Source organism: Capsella rubella, unplaced genomic scaffold (genome assembly GCF_000375325.1).
Source record: "Capsella rubella cultivar Monte Gargano unplaced genomic scaffold, Caprub1_0 scaffold_8, whole genome shotgun sequence".
NCBI lineage: Eukaryota > Viridiplantae > Streptophyta > Magnoliopsida > Brassicales > Brassicaceae > Capsella > Capsella rubella.
Genome location: NW_006238916.1, coordinates 2825616 through 2847533, shown reverse-complemented (window position 1 = coordinate 2847533; position 21918 = coordinate 2825616). Strand labels below are relative to the sequence as shown.

Here is a 21918-nt window from a genome sequence, read left to right as displayed (position 1 = left end):
AGAGGAGAAGAGTAGAAGTAAGTAGGTTTGGGGTTTTGGGGGGGGGGTTGATGGGTGGGTTGGTGCTCATGTGATGATAGGGAGTGCTCTGTCGCGTTCCATTCGTTTCGATTTCATTTCAATATAGGGCAAGTCCTTTATCCGACAGAAGGAGTGGTCGTTTTGGGTGACAGAATTTGTCAATCAGATTTTGAAAAATGTAATAAGAAGAGTTTTAGAGCAGCTCTATCAATTGGTATGAGGCTAGGTTTCTGTCATTAAAATATAAAAATATAAAATAGAAGAGAAGAAGAGAGAAAAGCAGAAACGGATAACAGTGGGTTTTTGAAATATAGCATGACATGATTGGTTCATTTTTTTTCTTTTATTAGTTAAAATTTAAATTTATAATTAATATATTATAAATTGATTAATGTTGTTGTCGGATAGCTTCGGGCGAGGTACTTTTGTCAAGAAGGGGGACGGAGCAAAAACCACCCCAAAGCCAAGTCACTATGGTACTATATTTCACATACCCACATCGTATGAGACTGATGGAGCTGCTCTTAAGTAAATTAAAAATCTTAGACGTAGATAGATTACAGTATTTTTAAAAATATATAAAATACTAGATAAGAGCCCGCGTAAAAACGCGGGTTAAAATTTATGTTTTTAGGTATGAACTAAAAATATTGCATGTGTTAAAATTTAGAAAAACATAACATTAACAAAAAAAAATTAATTGAATACCATATTTTCTAATATAGATTAGGATCCGTCTAGGGTTATTTATTCTAACAATAATATTAAAATTAAAATTTTATTGTAAGAATGTTATATCCAAAGTATTAAAAAAAGATAATTTTTAAAGTTAGTAAATTGTTTTTTGTTGAACAAAATTATTTATGTACATACATATTTAAATATCATTATTAGACATTTATTATAAAAATCTAGTAATGTTAAATTATCTATCACCAAAAAAATTGTGAGCTATTCACTATTTTTCATAATATTACTATTACCAAATTTTTCAAAAAACTTAATTTAGATATTATACCATAATATGATTATACCAATATCTTTAAAATGTTATTTCCTAACTTCTAGAGTTCTTGATTGAACCACATGTAGAAACAGTTAAGATCTAGTTATGTGGGAGTCAACCACAGTTAGATGTTACATTTAGAAACGATGAGGCCTTGAATGGCTGTAGATTTTGAACTTGATTTTAGTTTTAGTTTTTAAGAAAATCTACTTTATTGCCAATCAAGATTATGAGCAAAATGGTTTTCCTAAAATATAGGGAATCTAGATTTGATGGTTTTTGTCAATTTGTAAAGAAAATCTAAAATCCATATTTATGAGTTTTTCATTTGTTTAACGTGACTTAGGCCATGAATGTTTTGTAGTTTTTAAATGAGTTTTAGCTTTTGTTTTTGGTTTTTGGCTTTTGGTTTTTAGTTTTTTAGTTTTTGATTTATACTGTAGATTTTAGTTTTTGCAAAATCTTGAATGGTAATTTGTTTAGTTTTTGGTTTTATATGAAAAAAAAAAAGTTAATAATCAATAAGAAAATGTCACATAATATTGTTAGAAAGCTGAAAGAAATGGGTTTTAGATTCTACGAAGGAATTGTTAAAATCTGATAAAAACTAGTTTCCATAAATTTAAGGAAATCACTTTTAGTAAAATCGTGAATGGCAATTTTTTTTGGTTTTTTAGAATCAAAAACCAAAAACTAATCTAAAAACTATTGCCATTCAAGGCCTTAATTTTTTTTTTCCATTTTTCATTTTTTAAAAAAAAATTAACACAAAAACTAAAAACTAAAATCCAAAAACCAAAAACTATAATTCAAAAACCACCAAAAAACTTGCAAACATTCATGGCCTGAGTCTGTAGAAATCAAACAAGTTGGGAAAATCAAACTTTTACACACGTATTAAACAAACAAGTTGGCAAGATATTTAAACACGGATGAGACTTCACGGCAAAAAACAAATGACAGAACACAACTTATTGTATTTAGGATTAATAGGAATTATAGTACATTTTCAAAAAATAATTGGGAAAGTAGTACATATACTATTTATAATTGTAAAAATAGTCATATGGACCTACAATGTTAGATAGAAGAAAACATGAGATAGGAAAAAAAGAGAGAAAATAAAATGACATGAGAGGCAATTTTTTTTTCTCTGGATTTTGTTTTTTTTTTCTTTTCTTTTTCATTTTTTTCTCTTATTTTTATCACCCCAAAATTTTTATAACTAACATACTAATTTTTGTAAAAATAATATCAATAATATTTTTGACACATAAAAATCTTTGTTTTTTTCTCTATAATTTAATATGCCTTTTGCTAATAAATTTTAATTTTTTATATATAAATATTTATTTGTACAGTTTAGCATATGTACAAATGTTTTTTGTACAATTTAGTATGTGTACAGACGTATGTACAAAAATATCCATACATAAATATGTACAGACGTATCCGTACAGCTTATTAATTGTACGAATATATGTAAAAAATTACTCATTTTTATCCGTACAGCTAGTATAGTATACCAAAATATGCATATTTATTTATATTTGTACACTAATATGATGTACGCATGATATTATGTAATAATATTATTATTGTACAGAAACATAATTTTGTACGTATGTACAATAAATATGATGTACGAATTATATTATATAATTATTTTAATGGCAGACTCGTAAATACTATGTTTTTCTGAGTGTTTAAATGTCCATGAAATAGTAGCAAATAGTGATAATGTACTACTTTCCTAATTGTAAATAGTGTTTGTACTAGTTTTATAATTATTTTTTAAAAATGTACTATTTCTCCAACACACCCTTGTATTTACTGCTGTAACATAAATACTAATGATATAAAACAAGATTTACACATATGTTTCGTAAACTCTGATTGCTCTTGGCGACCCAGAACTTTCAGAGACTGACACAAACGGAATGTAGAACCTTGTAGCGATCTAAGAAATGATCAACGGTCATGACTACGTTAGACCATTCAATGTTGCCCCACATCTCCTCCGGTCCTTGGCGTCGCTCCAAAGAAATCTCAGCACACCACATGTCAAAACGATCCCCTTCAATGACGTCCCAGAAGAGCACAATGTTGGGACCAGAGTAGCTCAATCTGGCTCCGGGAAGTAAATCTACGAGCTTTTTGTGTTTCCCGATCTTGATCTTGTGCGACTCCCACATAGCCTCGAACCTGCTATCAAAATGGACCAGTCTGGAGCGAGAGAGACTCTCATTCACAGAGCCCAAACCCTTTACGTACTTCCAAAGCAAATCTCCTTGCTCAGAATCCAACTGCCCTGGTTCACACCAACACAAATTCCCTATAGGATCAATGGAGTAGATGCATTTACCAATAAAACACCAATCCCTTCTGTTGTTCTTCATTTTCCTTGAACAAGTATTCCCAATTCCTCAACTACGGTCAATAAGGCGAGTAGTAGAACGTAGTATCTACTCCATACACTGCGTAAGCCTTTTCCTTTTCATTCGTCAAGACAACACTGCTGTGTATATACTGACACCGTATCATCGGATCCTGCAGCAGTGGCAAAGAATCCCAAGTTTGAGTCTTTGTGTCAAATACCTCTGCCCAGTTTGAAGAATTCAGGTCTGGACATCCTCCAAACACGTATATCTTCCCGCAAACTACTCCAGCAGCCGCGGCAGTGCGACCTACTCTCATTGAAGGGAGACGGTGCCATTTGTTACTACGGCAATCCAAGACTCCAAAAGCCTTAGAGCACTTGCCCTTTACATTACCACCGATTACATATATTCCCCAATCAACCGCCACAACGGAAGATGCTGCTGGAGCCTGAAAAGGCAACGACGGGATCGGGCAAAGAAGCCGATTCACAGATTTGTTACCACGGCGGAGGATGAAGCAACGTGGGATAGGGTCTAGTGGGGTGAGAAGGCATACATAGAGGCAATTCTCCATGCAACTCAATAGCGATCTTGTTCTATAGAGATCAGGGGAAGTTACTAGAGTGCCATAGCTCTTGGAGACTTGAGACAAGGCCGCCAGGTCTAATCTCGACGTTCGAGCCAAGCAGCTCATAACCATATCATCTGGCAGAGACGTTAACGTAGATGAAGACGAAGGAGACGGAGACATCTTCCTCTTTTTATGCGGTGGTTCTTTGGTGGCTGCTGAATTCGACATCGACAACATTCAAAGACAAGTTTGTACTTTCGTGACAGAGACGAACAGAGAGAAATATAATCTTTCTTTATATTTTTTTATGCGGACAAAAGAATTCTTGAAAGTATGTATAGCCATATAGGTAAGGATTTAAAGGCATTCTTTTGTATATTATCTCGAAATAAAAGTAAATAATACTTGGTCAAAAAAAAAGAAGTAAATAATACTAATTGCTAAATAAAATTGTACCAAGCAAATTAATATGGAAAGGGAATTTTAAGGGATTTACTTCACAACTTGATTTGATTTATTTTAATATTGAGGGATTAATGAAAAAGGGAAACGTTAGTTAATAATCAATATGATCTATAAATATTCTTGAAAGTAATGTATATGTAGGCGAGGATTTTAAGTGAGTCTTTTTATTATAAAAAAGGCATTATTTTGAAGGAAAAGTAAATAATAGTAATTGCTAAATAAACTACCAAGTAAATAAATAAATATCAATTTTCCGACAAAAAAAATTAATTAAAAACGCGTCAAAATTAATTTTATTACCCGAATTTAGATTTACACAAAACTTTGTTATTGGGCCGAGTAAGGTTTATTAACGAACAAAAATCAACTATTTTTATAACTTAAAATATGTATATTATTTCTTTTCTTCAAAAGAAAAACGCAAAACGAAACAAAAGTAACTAAATCAAATATTTACATAATACCAGTAGACATACAAATATATATATATATATATATATATATATATATATAAATATATAATTATATTTGAAAGAATACCAATAAATAAATATTATTAGCTTTGAATAAGTATAACTAAAGCTACATATAATTCATAAAACAACCTAATATGTTATTTTGTATATTTTGTTGAATGTTTAATATTTTTGTTAAGATAATTCTGGATTTATGAAAAGATAAACTTTTAATGTAATATATTTATCATTCTACACATTTCATATAGTTATGAGATAAAACTAAAAGATAATTAAAATACTTTGGTAACAGAAAAATAGATATGATATATATAAGTGGTCATTGTATTCGCTGAAATAATATGATATAGATACATATAAGTGGTCGAATATGATATTTATAACCATCTCACTCTTGATATAAATTCAAGGTATAAATTGTATTATGTATATTATTTCTTATATTCTTATTTGCTTTGGAACTACTTGAAATGATGAGATATAAAATTATTTTATTTTCCTCTATCAATTAAAGATTCAGAGTTTGTATATGCATTTAAATTGTCAATAGCTCAAAATGATTTTAAAAAATTTTCAGTTTTACAAAATCTGAATTTCTCAAGTCTATGAATTTCTCAATTAGCAGTTAACCGTAGACCTGTTAAGCGTTCTTCATTCTCATCTTTATTCATTACTAGATAAGGGTCCGCGTAAAAAAGCGGGTTAAAAATTTATGTTTTCATGTATGAATTAAAAATATTGCATGTGTTAAAATTTGGAAAATCATAACTTTAAAAGAAAATTAATCAAATATTAACTGAATATTTTTTTAACAATATAGATTAGGGCCCGTCTAGACGGGTTATTTATTTTCAAAATAAAATTAAAATTAAAATTTTATTGTGAGAATGTGATATCCAAAGTATTCAAAAAATGATAATTTTTTAAGTTAGTAAATTTTTTTTTTGTTGAGCAAGATTATTTATGTATTATACATATTTAAAAAACATTCATTATAAAAATCTAGTAATGTTAAATTATCGATCACCAAAGAATTATGAGCGATTCACCATTTCATAATATTACTATTACCAAAATTTTCAGAAAACTTAATTTAGATATTATACCCTAAACATGATTATACCATTATCCTAAAAATGTTATTTCCTAACTTCCAGTTTTGTTAAAAAATATTCTCGCATATTTTTTTACTTTGCAATTTATTGTATTTCTTAAACTAATTAATTATTACAAAATTTGATGATAATTATTTTTTGACTGATGTTAATTTGTAAGAACTTTACCATCAAATATTTTTAATAATTAATTAAGTTTAAGATATACAGTAAATTTGAAAGTAAAAATATTTACTAACTTATTAATATTGATTAATTTTTTTGTTAATATTATGATTTTACAAATTTTAACACATGCAATATTTTTAATTCATACGTAAAAACATAAATTTTAACCCGCGTTTTTTTGCTGGCCCTTATCTAGTATTTTATAAATAAAGGCCTAAATTACCTAAATATTCTAGATTTCAAATATTCTAAGTATGAAGTGTTGAGTAACCATCCACCTACCACCTAACCTTTTTTAACATCGATCAAAACAGACATATATATAATTAACATTACAACAAAATGTAAAATTTCTCTTTAGGTAACTAAAGAAATCAACAATTGTTGGGCTTCTTTGACTCTCTTCTGCTTAGTTTCCTTGGTTAGATTGAGTTGTTGTAGTCTCTTCGCTCGTGTATGTGTGCGGTTTTGTGGTTCTTTCTGCTGGTGTCGTGGCTGATTGTGCTCGGATCAGTTCTTTCATCGAACTTCTTAATCTTTTGGAGGTGATGTTGTTTATGGTTCTGCTCGGTGTTAATGGTTTTTGACTCGACATTTGCATCTTCTGGTTCTTTGGGTAGGCCATGGGAGTGCTTGGTTTTAGTGGCAAAGTTGTAGTGTTCAGAGTTCCTTATATATCTTGCAGGTCTCTTTCTTGTCGAATAAGGGCTATGTTTATCTATTTTTCTTTTTACTTGTGACTTTGATTCCCTCTTTTGAGCTTTCGTTCCTTCTTTTGGGTTTGTGGCTACGGTACTGTCCCGTATTTGCTAGCGGGTTTAAGTATCTACTAGATTTTAACCCGCGGTACACCGCGAGACGACATTATAAAATGTATTCTTTTTTTTATTTTTGTTTGGTATATAAGAGTGTACTACTATATTTTGATTGTTAATTTTATGATTTAACCAGTATAATATTATATCATAATTTTTTATATAATCATAATTTGATAAAATTTAATTAAATAAGTATAATATCTAAAATAATGAAATGATACTGACAAAATTATTTGTTTACATAATATAATTTCATATTAAAATATTTTTGTGAGTTATATTATAGTAGACAACCCGTAAAATATCTGTAATCATAATTATGTAAATTATAACCCGTTCCATCACATGACTCGTGCTATACAATTATCAATAATACTTTAGTACATACATTTTTGTATCGTTTGAGTAATATAAATCCATTTCTAAAAATTCAAATTGCAACATATGCAAAAAAAAAAAAAAATTATTATACATATGTTTATGTAATAATATAAATATAAAAACAAATAAGATCATATAAACATGTTGAATATATTTTTTTTTTAATGAGGGAGAGATTTTAGAAAATTTTGTTAAATGTAATAAATATTGATTTCTAATTTGCAAATTTATTATGATTTAATTACAAAATTTATTTTAAACTGTTTCTATTTAATCAAATGGCAAAGATTTTGATTATGCAAATATTACAAAATATAAGGGTAGAACACAAAAAGTACTTTAAAAATGTTAATATAAAAGATTGGAAGCGGGACAATAAAACAAAACTATTATGACAAAAAAAAAGAAAAAAGAAAAGAAATTAACAAAAAAGTCCTTGAGAAACACTTCACAATATTTATTAACTATAGGATATCTAAATTTTAAAAATGATCAAGATTTCATTTGAGTTCTTCAGATTGTCTAAAAAAAATTCGAATTTAGCAAAAGAGAAACATGCCATAAAATTCTCAAATAATATTTGACTTTCCCTTTAATGTTTTTGTATTATAGAAAACTCAATAAAACTATATAAGTTTCTTTAATCCAATTAAAAACCACCATTTATATAACACCGTTATGTCGCGTGTTGCATCCCGCAGAACCTTCCACCGACACGTGTCATATCCTCAGCTCTCACACGCTTCCCTATCGCTTTTTCCATTTTTCTCCATCGTCTTCCTCCTCAGTCCTCCTCACCAAAGTTTTTTTTTTTCTCCAGAAGCTTCTTCTTCACCTCATCTTCGAAGATCCTCAGGTTCGTTCTTAATTCCTCTTCTCTCAATTTATCACGATTCCTCAATACTAAATCAAAGCTTGTACCGTTTGATTCCGTTCATAAGGTTTCCGATTTGACTTTTTTTGTTGTTGTTGTTGTTGATGTTGTTGATGACGACTGATTACCAGAAAATGACGTCATCATCGGCTTTGATTTGTGATACCGAAGCCTGGAAGGCTTTGAAGGTATATTTAGTGTTTTATGATCTTTCGCTGTTCTTAGTTTTGTTTGGAGATGTTTGATTTTGGAATCGTTTTTGAAATTTCTTTTTGGCAGGGACATGTAGAAGATATTAACAAGACTCATTTGCGTGAGTTGATGAGTGATGCTAATAGATGTCAGTATATGATGATGTATGTGTTGGTTTTGCTTTTGGCTTTAAGGTTATATCTTTATTTGTGTGTTGCTTCAAGTGATTGTGCACTCATGAGTTGCTATTTCTTTGTGGTGTGATTTTTATCAGGGAATTTGATGGGATTCTGTTGGATTATTCTCGACAGCGTGCAACTGTAGAGACGATGGACAAGCTTTTGAACTTGGCAAAGGTGAGGGGAGGTGTTAGATTGACTGATTTTTATAGAACTGCAGTGGAGTTCATAGAACTGTGTGTGTATTTCACTTGGAGATTGTTAATCATTTGTTTTCTATATGCAGGCTGCACAGTTGACAGAGAAGATCAGCCGTATGTTCAATGGAGAGCATGTGAGTATCCTCATGGACAACAATATGTATATTAAGATGTTTCTATTGCACAAGGAGAAATTAGCTGTGAATCTCATTTTGATTCTAGCATTTGAAACCTTTTCTTGTAGTGTTGCATGTTAGATAATATAAATGAAGACATTTCTATTGCTAGAGATTTATTTTCTCGAGATTTATTTTCTATCTCCTTTGGTACATTGACATAGACGTTTTCCTCATCTCTAGTGTCTGATTTTTATCTTTTCTGAATGTGTTCCTCAGATTAACAGTACGGAGAACAGGTCAGTTCTTCATGTTGCGCTCCGTGCTCCAAAAGATGCAGTTATTAAGGCTGATGGAAAGAATGTGGTTCCAGAAGTGTGGAACGTTTTAGATAAGATCAAGGAATTTTCTGAGAAAATTCGCTCTGGTTCATGGGTAATTTGTAGATGTCATTTGTGAAAGCCTACCTCTAGAGTTTTCATCTCCATTTGTTAAGTTTTCCGCACTAATTGACAGGTTGGAGCTACGGGCAAACCATTGAAAGATGTTGTTGCAGTTGGTATCGGTGGCAGCTTCTTAGGTCCACTGTTTGTGCACACGGCTATTCAAACAGGTGGCTACATCTAGTCTTGGTACTAGCCTCTTGCTAGTGTTCTTTCAAGCTTGTTGTAATTCAAATTTATGCTTTTATATGCATGTTATTCTCAGATCCTGAAGCTCTAGAGTGTGCTAAAGGACGCCAGCTGCGATTGTAAGAACTACATATTCTTTCTGTGTTTCTTTCTGAAGGCTTTGGTAGTATAATGAATGCTTGTCTTCATTGATATGCTTTTCACTACTGCTTGAGTTTTCTCCTGAAGGTCCACAGAAAATTTCTAATTATGTGTTCTTTTACCACTTGTGTCACATACTTCTTATTTATCTAAATTTTGGTTAACTTAGTAAGAGGAGGCTTTATTTAACTTGTTGACATCAGTTACTCATCTTTGATTGTGTTCTTGGCTATATTTTCTTTTTTTGTCTTTTGGCAGTCTATATTAATACCTCAATATGAAGTGCTTCTTTTTTTGCAGCCTGGCAAATATTGATCCTGTCGATGTCGCGAGAAATAGCAATGGCCTAAATCCAGAAACCACCCTAGGTTCATACTCAAACCTATCAATAAATACACCTTTATCATTTTAATTTATCGGCTTTACTCTAAATAATCATGAGGATACTTATAACAACAGTTGTGGTGGTCTCAAAGACATTTACAACTGCTGAAACAATGCTAAACGCTAGGACATTGAGGGAATGGATTACAACTGCTCTTGGGTTAGTATTTCTGGCATTATAATCTGTTTTTTGATAGATACTTACACTTATCATGACTAGAGTTGTGTCTCTCTCTTCGACTCCTCCTTTTGGCTGCTCTCAGTCGTGTAGTAATGAATGCACAAATACTTTTGTGTATGTTGTATTTCCTCTTTGTACATGTCTAGAGCAAGTATATGTGACACGTTATTGTAGACGGTATACATTATCACCGTAGGAAAGCTCTTACAGTTTTACATTTACAAGAAATTTTGTTCAAAATGTAGTTTCTGTTATTCTTTATTCTACCCATGCTTTGGTTATTGTCAATGAACAGCATTCATCTAACACGGGATAACTTAACAGGGCTTCGGCTGTTGCAAAACACATGGTTGCTGTCAGCACTAATCTTGCGGTATGCATTCGCCATAGTTTCTTTTGGGGACTTTATTTTCTTTATTGCCCTTCTTAGAAAAGTTAGACCCAGAAACATAGACTTAAGTCTTTGTTGATTAATGGATATGTTAATACAATATTTTTGGAAACTGAATAATCTACTAGGTTAAATTCACAATGGTAGTCTCTATGTTAGAGGAATTATGGTATATTTTTACTTCCTTCAACATGCTTCATATACAGATTGTACAGAAACATGTCTAAACTCTGAATGTTTTGGGTAACAGTTAGTGGAGAAGTTCGGTATTGACCCAAACAATGCATTTGCATTTTGGGATTGGGTTGGCGGCAGGTACAGTGGTAAGTTCTTTTCTGTTTACTTGTTGGACTCATTTTTCTCCCATATTCATTTACTTAGTTTATCTGGAACTCTGTTGCAGTTTGCAGTGCTGTTGGAGTCTTACCTTTGTCGCTGCAGTATGGCTTCCCTGTGGTTGAGAAGTACGGTAGCTTCTATTTATTATCCATTCTCATAGAATGTCGTAGGCATAGAAAGTAATACGTATCTGTCTTCAGAGATTTATTTACACAAGTTTGCAGATGTACTTTTTCTAACTATAAAACTTCAGGAAAGATATTGATGTATATTCTGTTTTATGTTGCCCTTGTCTGAATGATTTCTTCCTCTCTTGTATTCCCGTTTATTTTAAAAGGAATTTTCCATGTTTCCAAATCCAAAAGAATCCTTCTTAAAGACGCAGCCGATATTTAGCCTTTTCTTTTTTGTATTGTAGGTTTTTGAAGGGAGCGTCAAGCATTGATCAGCATTTCCAGTCCACACCATTTGAGAAGAATATACCCGTGAGTGCTTTATTTTGATAATCATCCTTCGTCAATATGTATAGTGCAAACATTTCCACTAATTTTCAATAGATATATCCATAAGTTAGTATCTAGAGTAGTCAAGCCAGTGTGAGAGGTTGATTTTGTGACTTCCGATGATTTCAGGTGCTTTTAGGGTTGTTGAGTGTATGGAATGTATCGTTTCTTGGATATCCTGCCAGGGTAAGAATTGACTCCTTTAAAGCTGAAATTTATTTCTCAGATTAAGATGTTCAGCCTCCATTACATCGGTTTGTTTTTTCAGGCCATCTTACCTTACTCTCAAGCCCTTGAGAAATTTGCGCCGCACATTCAACAGGCATGTGAACTGGGTCTCCCTTATGTCAACTAAATGTTTGCTCTATCATATATATTTTTGACATTAAAAACTATGTTCTTAGCGGAGTAGTTTTTTTTCAATCTCAGGTTAGTATGGAGAGTAATGGAAAGGGAGTCTCAATTGATGGTCTGCCTCTCTCGTATGAAACTGGTGAGATTGATTTTGGTGAACCTGGAACAAATGGTCAACACAGCTTTTACCAACTAATTCACCAGGTACTTGCTAACATAGCTTGATTTCACAGGGAATTTGGTCGGGCTTATGACAAATGCATTAAATCTTTCTTAATGACGTTTTAGGGACGCGTAATCCCTTGTGATTTCATTGGTATCGTGAAGAGTCAGCAACCTGTGTACCTGAAGGGTAGGCATTTCTATTTCTGTTACAGTAAATTTGACTTCAACTCTTTTATGAATTCTCTTTCTTTAATTTAGAAATTTGATTCACAGGAGAGATGGTCAGTAACCATGACGAGCTAATGTCCAACTTTTTTGCCCAGCCTGATGCGCTTGCATATGGAAAAGTAAGACAGACATTACATTTGTGGTCATGCAGGATAAATAGAGACTGATGCATGACTAGTGTTCCGTTCTATAACAAACTCTTTGACTTTGCCTTGTGTAGACACCGGAACAGTTACAGAAAGAGAACGTTTCAGAAAATCTCATTCCCCACAAGGTAAAATCTGGTCTTGGATATATGTTCGAAAGAAAGACTTTGATGTTCTTCAGTATAATAACGTTCGGGTAGAAACTATTGGTATATTCCACAGACATTCTCCGGCAATCGACCTTCTCTTAGTCTTCTACTTCCAGAATTGACTGCTTACAGTGTTGGCCAGGTCTGTCTCTATTTCAGGTTTTTCAGTACAGGCTTAAGATTTGATATCAGAGGGTCATTGCTATAGAAAGCTGACATTTATGCATATGTTTTGTTTTTCAGTTGTTGGCAATCTATGAACACAGAGTTGCAGTTCAAGGCTTTGTTTGGGGTATCAATTCGTTCGACCAGTGGGGAGTTGAGCTTGGAAAAGTTCTGGCTACTCAGGTTAGGAAGCAGCTTCATTCATCACGCACTCAAGGAACACCTCTCGAGGGATTCAATTACAGCACCACCACACTTTTGAAACGATATCTCGAGGTACGTTTCTGTTAACGACTCTCACATTCTCAACTTCCGTTCATGGCTTTATCTAAAACCATCTCTGAAAACACTTTTCCAGACAAGTTCCGAGCCGCAGACCTGATGAACGAGCCCCTCTTTCTCCTTCAACCACACGCGAACAAGCCCCAAGTTCCGAGCATTTTTCACTTTTGTTCTTCTTTTTCGCACTGTCCCTAATCAGTGTACTTCATTAGCATTCATAAATCATCTAAAAATGAGTACTAATAATCCAAACCCCATAATTTCAGAATTGGGAGCATAATCAGATGAGCTTTAAGAATATTTCACAACATGTTTGTATCCTAATTCACCAAACCAAATCAGGATAATAACACATAGCCGATGCTAAACATTATCACTTTTGAGCTCAAGTTCTTACTTAACACTCTTTTACCAATTCGTGTTTAGCCGATGCTAAACATTATCACTTTTGAGCTCAAGTTCTTACTCAACACTCTTTTACAAATTCGTGTTTCAGAACTAAACCATTCACTCCAAATGCAATGGAAAGAATTACAAAGTGATGAACTCTAGTTTGATTATGAAACAACGATAAATATTTGTGTTCTCATTCTAAGAATGGGTAGTTTCATCGACAGGATCATGAAATGTCGGCGGCGTAAGACCCCATCATCATGTGCACGAGTTGTGGCCAGTTAAGTCAATGATGATATGACCATGTGATCATGCTTTTTGTGTTTAGCAGTCATTTACTCTGGTTGGTGACCGCCTCTAAAATCGGTAAACGTTCATATAAAGTCTCATAACGCCTGCCACGTAAAACAAACCTATGCTTAGCTTATTAGTGTGACGTTTCTATAGAACCTGTCCTACGTACGTAAAAGCTTTTAATCATTGCAAGCTTTTTTGTGGTTTTGTTCTAGCTTTCCAAAACTAGCCTAATAAAAACAAGATACCATTCATGCAAACAAAGATCAACACTCAACTGCGACTAATGTGGCTCTTCCATCGGTTTGTGACAAGGGTTCTTGCCCGTGTCCGAATCAATTGAAGTGTTTTCATTGACTTATCATGTAGGAGTGTTGAAGTTTAGTTGATTAGTTTAAACTTTTTATGTGTTTTTTTAATGAAATACTTTTCAGGTTATGAATAATGGTTGATAGCTTAAAACTTGATCTGTAATAAAGTGTTTGGCATATGTTTTGGCTTTGATTTAGATTAGTGGTTGTGAATTGAATCCTTAATTCTATACAAAATTTGGTTTTCGACCGAGTTTTTCCTTTTTTTTCTCTTCGTTTTAGATTTAGATTTGGTTTGTCAAATATAGAAAAATGAATGTAGATTAGTTTTTGAATCTAATAGTTCAGTTCGGATCGGTTTATTCGAGCTGAACACTCCTAATTTCAATTAGTATTATATCTCTTTAATTAAATATTTTGTAAGGGAAAAAGATTAAGAGGATGCCTTGTGTTTCTAACAAGGGAAGAAGGACATACATGATAACTTGATCGAGTATTTCTTACATATATATGGACTTTTGATTGTCTCTAAAAGGAGAAATTGATGAAAATAGTTTTTGGTTAGACAAATGGAGGAAACTGATCTTTAAAATTTTATGAAATATGTGTTTGATTAGCCTTTTAATGCATGATTATGTATTGATCATTACTTGTTTTAAAGATAGTTTCTAACATTTATCTTATCAATTTTAATGATTTTAAGAGTGTTTTATAAAAATTATAGATTGATTGAGGTTACAATGGATGAGATATTTTTGAAAATTACATTTATTTTGACATTGAGATCGTGGAAGAGAAAAAAATATAAACGTGATGTATAAGTTCAAAGTTGGTGTTATGGAAATATCAACATCACATATTTAATCAAATATTAATCAATAATTCGATATATATGGTGTATGGTATTACACTCATTGGAGGATGTATTTGCCTATATAATAAGGTTATTTATGTAGGTAGACCCAAAGAACTAAATGATTAAAATTTGTTAATAAAAAGTTTTCCAAGTGTTCTATCCAAAAAATAGAGCTGGAAAAAGATTTTTATTTTTAATTTATTTTTCTTGAGGAAGATTCGTTATAAAATTCATATCGTTTTCGTTATGAGGAATTTGAATCAAAGAATTTTGCAAGAACAAAACAGAGCAAAGATTAAGGTGGAATTACTTTATTAAATCTATAAATGTATTCATTAATTTAACAAATTGTAGGGCAAGAAACCGAATCCATAATCCCAATCCGGAACCTATCCAAAAATGCTAGGTTGGATTTGAATCATCAAACCAGTTATTCTATTCGGTAACTAATCCGCCAATCCGTGGGCCAAATCCGTTTAAACCCACGACATGTATAAATTTTTCCGGAAAACTTATTTTTTTCACAAAAATTATGTGTCTTTATCCGCCATGCCATTGTATTACTTGGGTCAAGTCCACGGATTAGTGACCCGCTTGACACCTCTACCGATACCAAATATGTGGACTTGTTGAAGTTAGTTGTAACACTTTATTCACTTGTTATGCTTTTAATGAAATACTTCTTTCCAAGGCTAGTTAAGGACTAGTGATATAGTGTAAATGTAAAAAGATAAAATCTAATTGTTCCTTTTTATGTTTATCCTAGTCTCTACCACAAAACTGTTTACGTTGGGTTTTGTCGGAAAGACAAGTAAACTAAGAGGACCAATCTCAAACCCCATCTCTTGTTTTGCTTTTCAAATTGTAAAACTCCACTCATTTTATGGTCATCCCCAATTTGTGGAAACAAACAAATAAAAACCAGCCTGGACTTGTTGTTATCTTTCTATTATTCTAACAAAACTTGCCCAATCTTTTCAATAAATCTCTTTATTATTATCATCATTATTATTTTTTAATTATAAAATGAATTATGGAGAGACAATAGTATAATAACAGTAACTCCTTGTCTATACAACAGTAATAAAATAATTTACCTCTACTGTAAAATTTTAAAAATTCCATGTCACACACTAACACTTTTTTTTTTTTTACTTCCCTATGACAAGAAAGAACAAACATATTAACGACAAAAGAACAAAAAAAAAACCAAATCAAGAATCCTTAACCTTATCATCACGATCAACGGCGCTTGAGTTCTTGCAATGAGCAATGGCTGCTTGTATCGCAGCTTGTAACTCTTCCATGGTACTATCACTAGACGATGATGAAGTTGACGCTGAGCTTGATGAGAGTCCAGCCGTGGACACACGAAGATGACCACTATTAGTTGGAGATGTTCTCATTGAAGCTGGAGCTGAGAACAACTCTCCTCTTCTTCCTTTTATCAGATCTCTCTTGTTGTTAATCATTGTTTTGTTGTTCCCGTTCGGACCAATAAGAGAAGATGAGAAAGAATAAGATGAAGTTTGTCTTGTGTTTCTGAACTGTGTTCCGTTTCCTCTCTTTTGAAACAGCATCCTTATGTATTTCTTGACTGCGTGACTTAGGTCTAAACTCATAGGTTTCTTGGCCTTTTGTTGTTGCTGTTCTTGAACTTCAAAGCCTTTCTTCCATTTTGATAAACCAAAGAGAGAAAATGACTTAATGGGTTTGGTTTTTACACGATTCTCACCTTCGAGTTCTTCAGCTTTATCCCCGGGGCTTTCGTCGTTCTTTGCCTCGGTACTGATGTTGCTGGCAATAGTGTTTTCAATGTTGATGTTGTTGTTGTTCTTTGTGGTGGGGTGGTCAGGTTTGATAGGTAGGGTAAATCCATCATTAAAAGAGCTGGTTGAAGTTCTTGGAGAGACAGGGAGGTGAGAAAGGAGATGGAGAGGAAGAAGATGGCCGTGGAAGAAGATCTCATCGGCCGGGGACAAGTCTACCGCGAATGGATCAGTTTGTTGATAAGACGACGTCGTTTTGTTTGGACCTCTAAGAGTAGAGTTGATATGTTTAGAAGAAGAAGAAGAAGAAAGAGGCTGAAGAGAGATAGTGAAAGAGAAGTCATGAGAAGGAGAAGAACAAGTAGATGATATTGGTGAAGCTTCTTGTTGTTTAGGGTTTTGCTTTTCAGAAAAAGTTTGAAGAGAACTGTTCTTCACCTGTTGTAGATGTGTTTCCATGATGATTGATTGAAGAAAGCAAATTAGAAAAAGAAAAAATTAAAGAAAAAGGGGTTCAAAGGATATGAAATGATGGTAATAATAATATTATTATTATTAGAGTTTGGTCTTGAGACTATAACATTAAAGTGGGGTTGTATGTTTTTTTTTTTATGATTTATGATTTTTATTAGTATTTTTCCGGTTTTTATGTAATATGACAAAATCTCTTTTTCATTTATTTGATGAGGAGAAGATAAGGAAGCTTGTGGAGATTAGAGACGACCAACGTGAAGGAGAGAGATATTGGAATGGTCAAAATACAAATATAGTAGACGAATTGTGTCGTGGAAAAAAGAATGTAATGCCAAAAACACATGTTAGTATGGATGTGAAAGAGCATTGGTTTTCGAGGTTGTGGGATAGACAAATTAAAACACTATCTTTTTGTATTTGGTCCGATTGTTCTTCTATATTCGTTTTGATCTTTTGTCTTAAAATTTTAGTTAATAGGAGATGTGTCTTTAATCCAGTGGTTAAGTTCATTTGATTCCACCTTCGACTCTACTAAATCGCGTTATCTCGCGTCATAGGAATTTGACTATGGATCGGGTCTTGTTAATCTAATAATGTTGAAAAAAAAAAAAAAAACGATTTATTAGAGTCCACAAGAAAGACAAACCCAAGCCCAATGTAATTTCATGTAACTAGGGTTCTTACCAAGATGAATTTTTTATATATACTCATGTAATGAAAACTTAGTGTGTAACATTTGAGAGTTGTCTCAAAACAACTCTCCCTCTTCAATCTTATGAAAATTCATTTTTGAATCATTGTGTGTTCTTGGTGACAAACTCAAGTTATTTCCTTTTATCTTTTAGTTTTGCATTTGAATAAAGCTCTTCATGAGCTATCTAATAACTAAGTTTAATCAATCTTAATAAGCTCATTTGAGCATAAATCATCTTGTTTTGGATTTATTCACACCTTTGTGGCTGTTGTGAAGATGTTAATAACAAAACTACTGACTTTACCATTACCAAATCAGGAGAAAAGTCGTTGATTCCAATGTTGGAGCCAATAAGGAGGCAAATAATGGAGAGAATAACTAAGGGAAACAGAAAATTATGAAACCATTACGTGAGATTTACATAGTGTGAAGTTAAGATTGTTGCATTGAAGAAGAAATATGTGGATTGATGTACAACATATATGTGCACTCAAGGGGGTATTTGAGGTGTATATAGATGGAAATTTTCAAGTAGGATGGAGTAGTTAATTTGTTTATGTTGAAAGTTACAGGTACTGGAGTTCCTTGTGACAATGCATATGGTGCATATATGTTAGTTTGGATGTCGAATGAACGACCTGATGAATGATAGTCATAGGTTGGTTGGTAACTGCAGCACCAAATCATGTACTTCCTAGGAGAAATTATAATAGAAAGAAATTTATTTTAGAAATAATCATAGGGAATTGCCAACAAAAAGAAGAAGAAGAAGCATGAAGTGAAAGGACTATGATAAGAGAGACCCATAATTCATTGCTCAATATGTGGTGAAATTGGACTTGGTGAGGTGGATTAAAAGAAGTTCCTAAAGGAGAAAGTGAAGAGAACAAGTAAAGAAAAGACATTTTGACTTGATGAGGCGGCAAATATGTCCTTAAATAAGTTAGACTTCGATTTTTTTTTTTAGTTTTTATAGGTTTATCGACCTATTAGAGCCTGGAGCCGAAAGAAGAATTTGAGAGAAAAATAGAGGAAAATGTGTCAAAACGATAAAAGATAGAAGATGACGATCGATTGGTTCAGTTTTAACACTCGTCGCCGTCGGTACCACCAACTCCAAGGACACTTCGAAATCGATTTGTTCGGCTTGTGAACCTCGGGGTGTTAAAAAAATTAAGCTTATTATTTTTGTAGTTTTTGTTCTTTAGATTTCTAAAACTTTTGGGACCCAAACTCATGTCCCTTCTATCTACAATAATCACATGTACCTTGATTATGTGTGAGTAAATCTCTATTGAGTTTTGGGATGTTTCAATAATTTTTACTTTTATTTATATTTATGGGATTGTTACTATAGTTCTCTTTCTTTAATTTGTTCTTCATGTTTTAGTTGAATTAGGCTAATTTAACTACTACTGTACTATAGTGATTTTGGAATCTACGAGCAAAGCCTCCTTAGCCAATCGACAATTGATGTTTTTGGGCTTTGTGAACTGATTGAATTAGAAGTTTAATGCCCTAGCTAGGCTGTGTTAATTCGTTCCTTGGATGAACCAAAAAGATCACGTGGATGGAATGTAGCTGCGAGAGAGAAAGATTCATTTTGGGTACAAAGGACAAATACAAAGTTACCAAAATATTTTGTGGAACCATTCATTCATTCGATAAGATTTGTTTGACATTGGGAATTGAGTGAGAAAAAAAAGAAGATTATGTCGTACGTGAAACGACTTATGTCCAAAAGCCAATATCTGTCAACATAGATAGATAGATACTTCTTTCTCTTCCTCACAAAGTCACAAGTCACAAAATGAGCTCAATGCAATTTAATGCTGGATTTTGTTAGGTCCCCTTTTGCTTTTTTTACAACTTTTGTGGCTATCTATAATTAAGATCAAAGCCTTGTAATTCTTTTTTCTTTTGGGGATATAAACATTCAAAGACTCTTTCATTTTTGGTGTCTACTATGCATATGGAGTCGATGTTAATTTAGACATTTCCTTGGATATAGGTACCCACAATATTCAAAACCCATTCGGGTTATTTTAATTCGGGTTTTTGGCGGGTGGGCTTATTTCGGCTTTGGATCGGGCTGAGTTTTCTTAACCTACCACAACATTCCTTGATATAACTTGCTGCGGATCTAGACATTAAGTTTTGTTATATCTATAAGTTACATATATTCAAAATGTATAGTCATGCTCTTCATGTCACTTTTCTTATGCTCTAGTTATGTTATAGCCGAGGTGGTGAGGTGCATAAGCTAGCTGTCATAAGCTATAAGACATGAGCTATAAGGCATGTTCACGATGTGTCAACTAATTAGACTAACATTTCAGCTAATAAAAGAAGGATAACTACTACCATTGTAATTCTCATTTTTGACTTGTCTATCCTCTCTAAAGCCTTTAATATCTCGAACCTCAAACCAAATCTAGTAGGCATGAGGACCAACCTCATATGCTAGGTCAGGTATTAAGTTGGATCTTCTAGAGAGTTATAATTTAGGATTGAACTAAAAGAGAAATTGATGAAAACAATAATTCTTTTAATTTAGGCTAAATTGTGCAAGGTGTTGTACTTTGGTTTTTACTCATAGATGATATTGGTTTGGTGCATGTACAAACCTAGAAATGCGACAAGGTTTTGGTAGAATGAGACTATGGAGTTTTGAGGCATATAAATGTGATGTCTTGGAATCCCAATGAATATGGTTATGCGTCCCTAACTGGTAAGTGTTATGTTATGTAACTAATTTATCATTGCACCTCACCAATAGTTAAATTTCTGATTGTGATGAAACTAATTCTAGCCACAATATATGGCTCATTCAACTCCCTAGCTAGTTTTCTTATTCTATTATAATTCGGTCTAGAAATCGATCATGCGTGTAATCGGATCCCAATTTTTTCCTCATCTGTTTCCATTTGGTTTCAAGTCTTGTCTAGAAAGCAAACGCAGATGGACTTTCAACCTAAGTCCATGAACATTCTCCGCTTTGTGCTAACTTACCTAAAAATTTGGAACACATAACCACTTAGCCATACCCGCTAAATGTCAAACATAACTATTGCTACAGCTTTTAGAGTTTTTGTTTTCATGGAAAGTGTTAAATCTTAGATTTATGGACATGAAAGATTTTCATGAACTATGCATGTATTTGGTTCAGGCATTCCAGCTATTGAAGTTTCAAAGCTAAGTTACAGTTCTTAATTTTCTTAGATTAAGAATTATAGACCATTTCTTCTAATAGATTGAAGTATGATTTGTAGTTTAGTTAATCTTGTTGTCATGACCGTGAGACCTTTTTATTTTTTTTTATTTTTTTTGAGAACCTCTAATAAACGTTTGGCAATGCAATTATCCTTATTTATTTATTTTTAACAATAAAAAATAATGGTGGTGGCAAAAAATTTTGGCCAAAATTTTGTTAGCAACCATCATTATTGGTGATTGTAATGCATACTGATATAGAGTTTGTAGTATAATAAATTAGTCTTCATGAAGAAAATTCAAAGTATATTTTGTAAATTTTACAAAATTAACTAACTATTTGTACAGAGGTTGCAACAATAGTAATATACTAGATTTTGACCCGCGGTGTAATATTTTTTTCATTTTTTTATTAAAATATGTAACTGGTTGTTTATGAATTTATATTGATATGTATTTATAAATTTTAATATTTGTTTTGTATGCTTAATAGTAATGTCATGGAATAGTTTGTGGTAGTGAAATTTAATTTATAGCATAATGTTCTTATTTTACAGTAAGTGAAATCACTTAGTATATATATATATATATATTTTTTTTAGTTTTACATATTTTTGTGTTGTAGTTGTTTTAATTTTTTCAATTCTTTTATTATTAACCGATTAAACCGGGTAGATGAAAGAAAGGAAAAAAAACAATCACCGATTAAACCGGGTAATGTTTTAAGGGGATAATAGGTTGGTTTAATGTGTTAAATTAAGGAAGAGGAGTGCTGTCATTTTTATTTCCTCTTATCTCGTTTGTCTATTTTTTTATTTCACTTCATTTGGTTTCGATCTACAATACAATCGAGTACTATTTCAAAACTAACAAATCTACACTTACCGAAAT

General features: G+C 32.4%; 3 protein-coding genes across 3 annotated transcripts; 1 reads left to right on the top strand and 2 right to left on the bottom strand.

Annotated features, from left to right (window-relative positions):
- Positions 1 to 2946: 2946 nt before the first annotated feature.
- On the bottom strand, positions 2947 to 4207 carry LOC17876983 (F-box/kelch-repeat protein At4g39560). The gene is made up of 2 exons (XM_023782193.1): positions 3626 to 4207; positions 2947 to 3333 (listed from the first exon to the last, which is right to left on the bottom strand). The coding sequence occupies exons 1-2, from the start codon at positions 4205 to 4207 to the stop codon at positions 2947 to 2949; spliced, it is 969 nt and encodes a 322-aa protein (XP_023637961.1).
- Positions 4208 to 8148: 3941 nt separating this feature from the next.
- Positions 8149 to 13396, top strand: LOC17875467 (glucose-6-phosphate isomerase, cytosolic). Its single transcript, XM_006281884.2, has 23 exons — positions 8149 to 8258; positions 8408 to 8464; positions 8556 to 8632; positions 8743 to 8824; positions 8934 to 8981; positions 9243 to 9398; positions 9480 to 9576; positions 9672 to 9714; positions 10037 to 10104; positions 10196 to 10280; positions 10626 to 10674; positions 10943 to 11015; positions 11096 to 11156; positions 11450 to 11516; positions 11664 to 11720; positions 11803 to 11856; positions 11964 to 12092; positions 12177 to 12240; positions 12327 to 12400; positions 12502 to 12555; positions 12650 to 12718; positions 12820 to 13017; positions 13100 to 13396. The coding sequence occupies exons 2-23, from the start codon at positions 8411 to 8413 to the stop codon at positions 13121 to 13123; spliced, it is 1683 nt and encodes a 560-aa protein (XP_006281946.1). The 5' UTR covers positions 8149 to 8258; positions 8408 to 8410; the 3' UTR covers positions 13124 to 13396.
- A 2526-nt stretch (positions 13397 to 15922) lies between these two features.
- On the bottom strand, positions 15923 to 17179 carry LOC17874695 (BRI1 kinase inhibitor 1). The gene has a single exon (XM_006280712.2). The coding sequence runs from the start codon at positions 17103 to 17105 to the stop codon at positions 16092 to 16094; it is 1014 nt and encodes a 337-aa protein (XP_006280774.1). The 5' UTR covers positions 17106 to 17179; the 3' UTR covers positions 15923 to 16091.
- Positions 17180 to 21918: the final 4739 nt, after the last annotated feature.

Coding starts and splice junctions, on each gene's coding strand:
- LOC17876983 (XM_023782193.1), bottom strand. CDS start 4,207: ATGTCGAATTCAGCAGCCACCAAAGAACCACCGCATAAAAAGAGGAAG. Junction 3,334..3,625: donor ATTCTTCAAACTGGGCAGAG/GTATTTGACACA, acceptor GAACCAGGGCAG/TTGGATTCTGAGCAAGGAGA.
- LOC17875467 (XM_006281884.2), top strand. CDS start 8,411: ATGACGTCATCATCGGCTTTGATTTGTGATACCGAAGCCTGGAAGGCT. Junction 9,715..10,036: donor AAAGGACGCCAGCTGCGATT/GTAAGAACTACA, acceptor CTTTTTTTGCAG/CCTGGCAAATATTGATCCTG. Junction 10,281..10,625: donor TGGATTACAACTGCTCTTGG/GTTAGTATTTCT, acceptor ATAACTTAACAG/GGCTTCGGCTGTTGCAAAAC.
- LOC17874695 (XM_006280712.2), bottom strand. CDS start 17,105: ATGGAAACACATCTACAACAGGTGAAGAACAGTTCTCTTCAAACTTTT.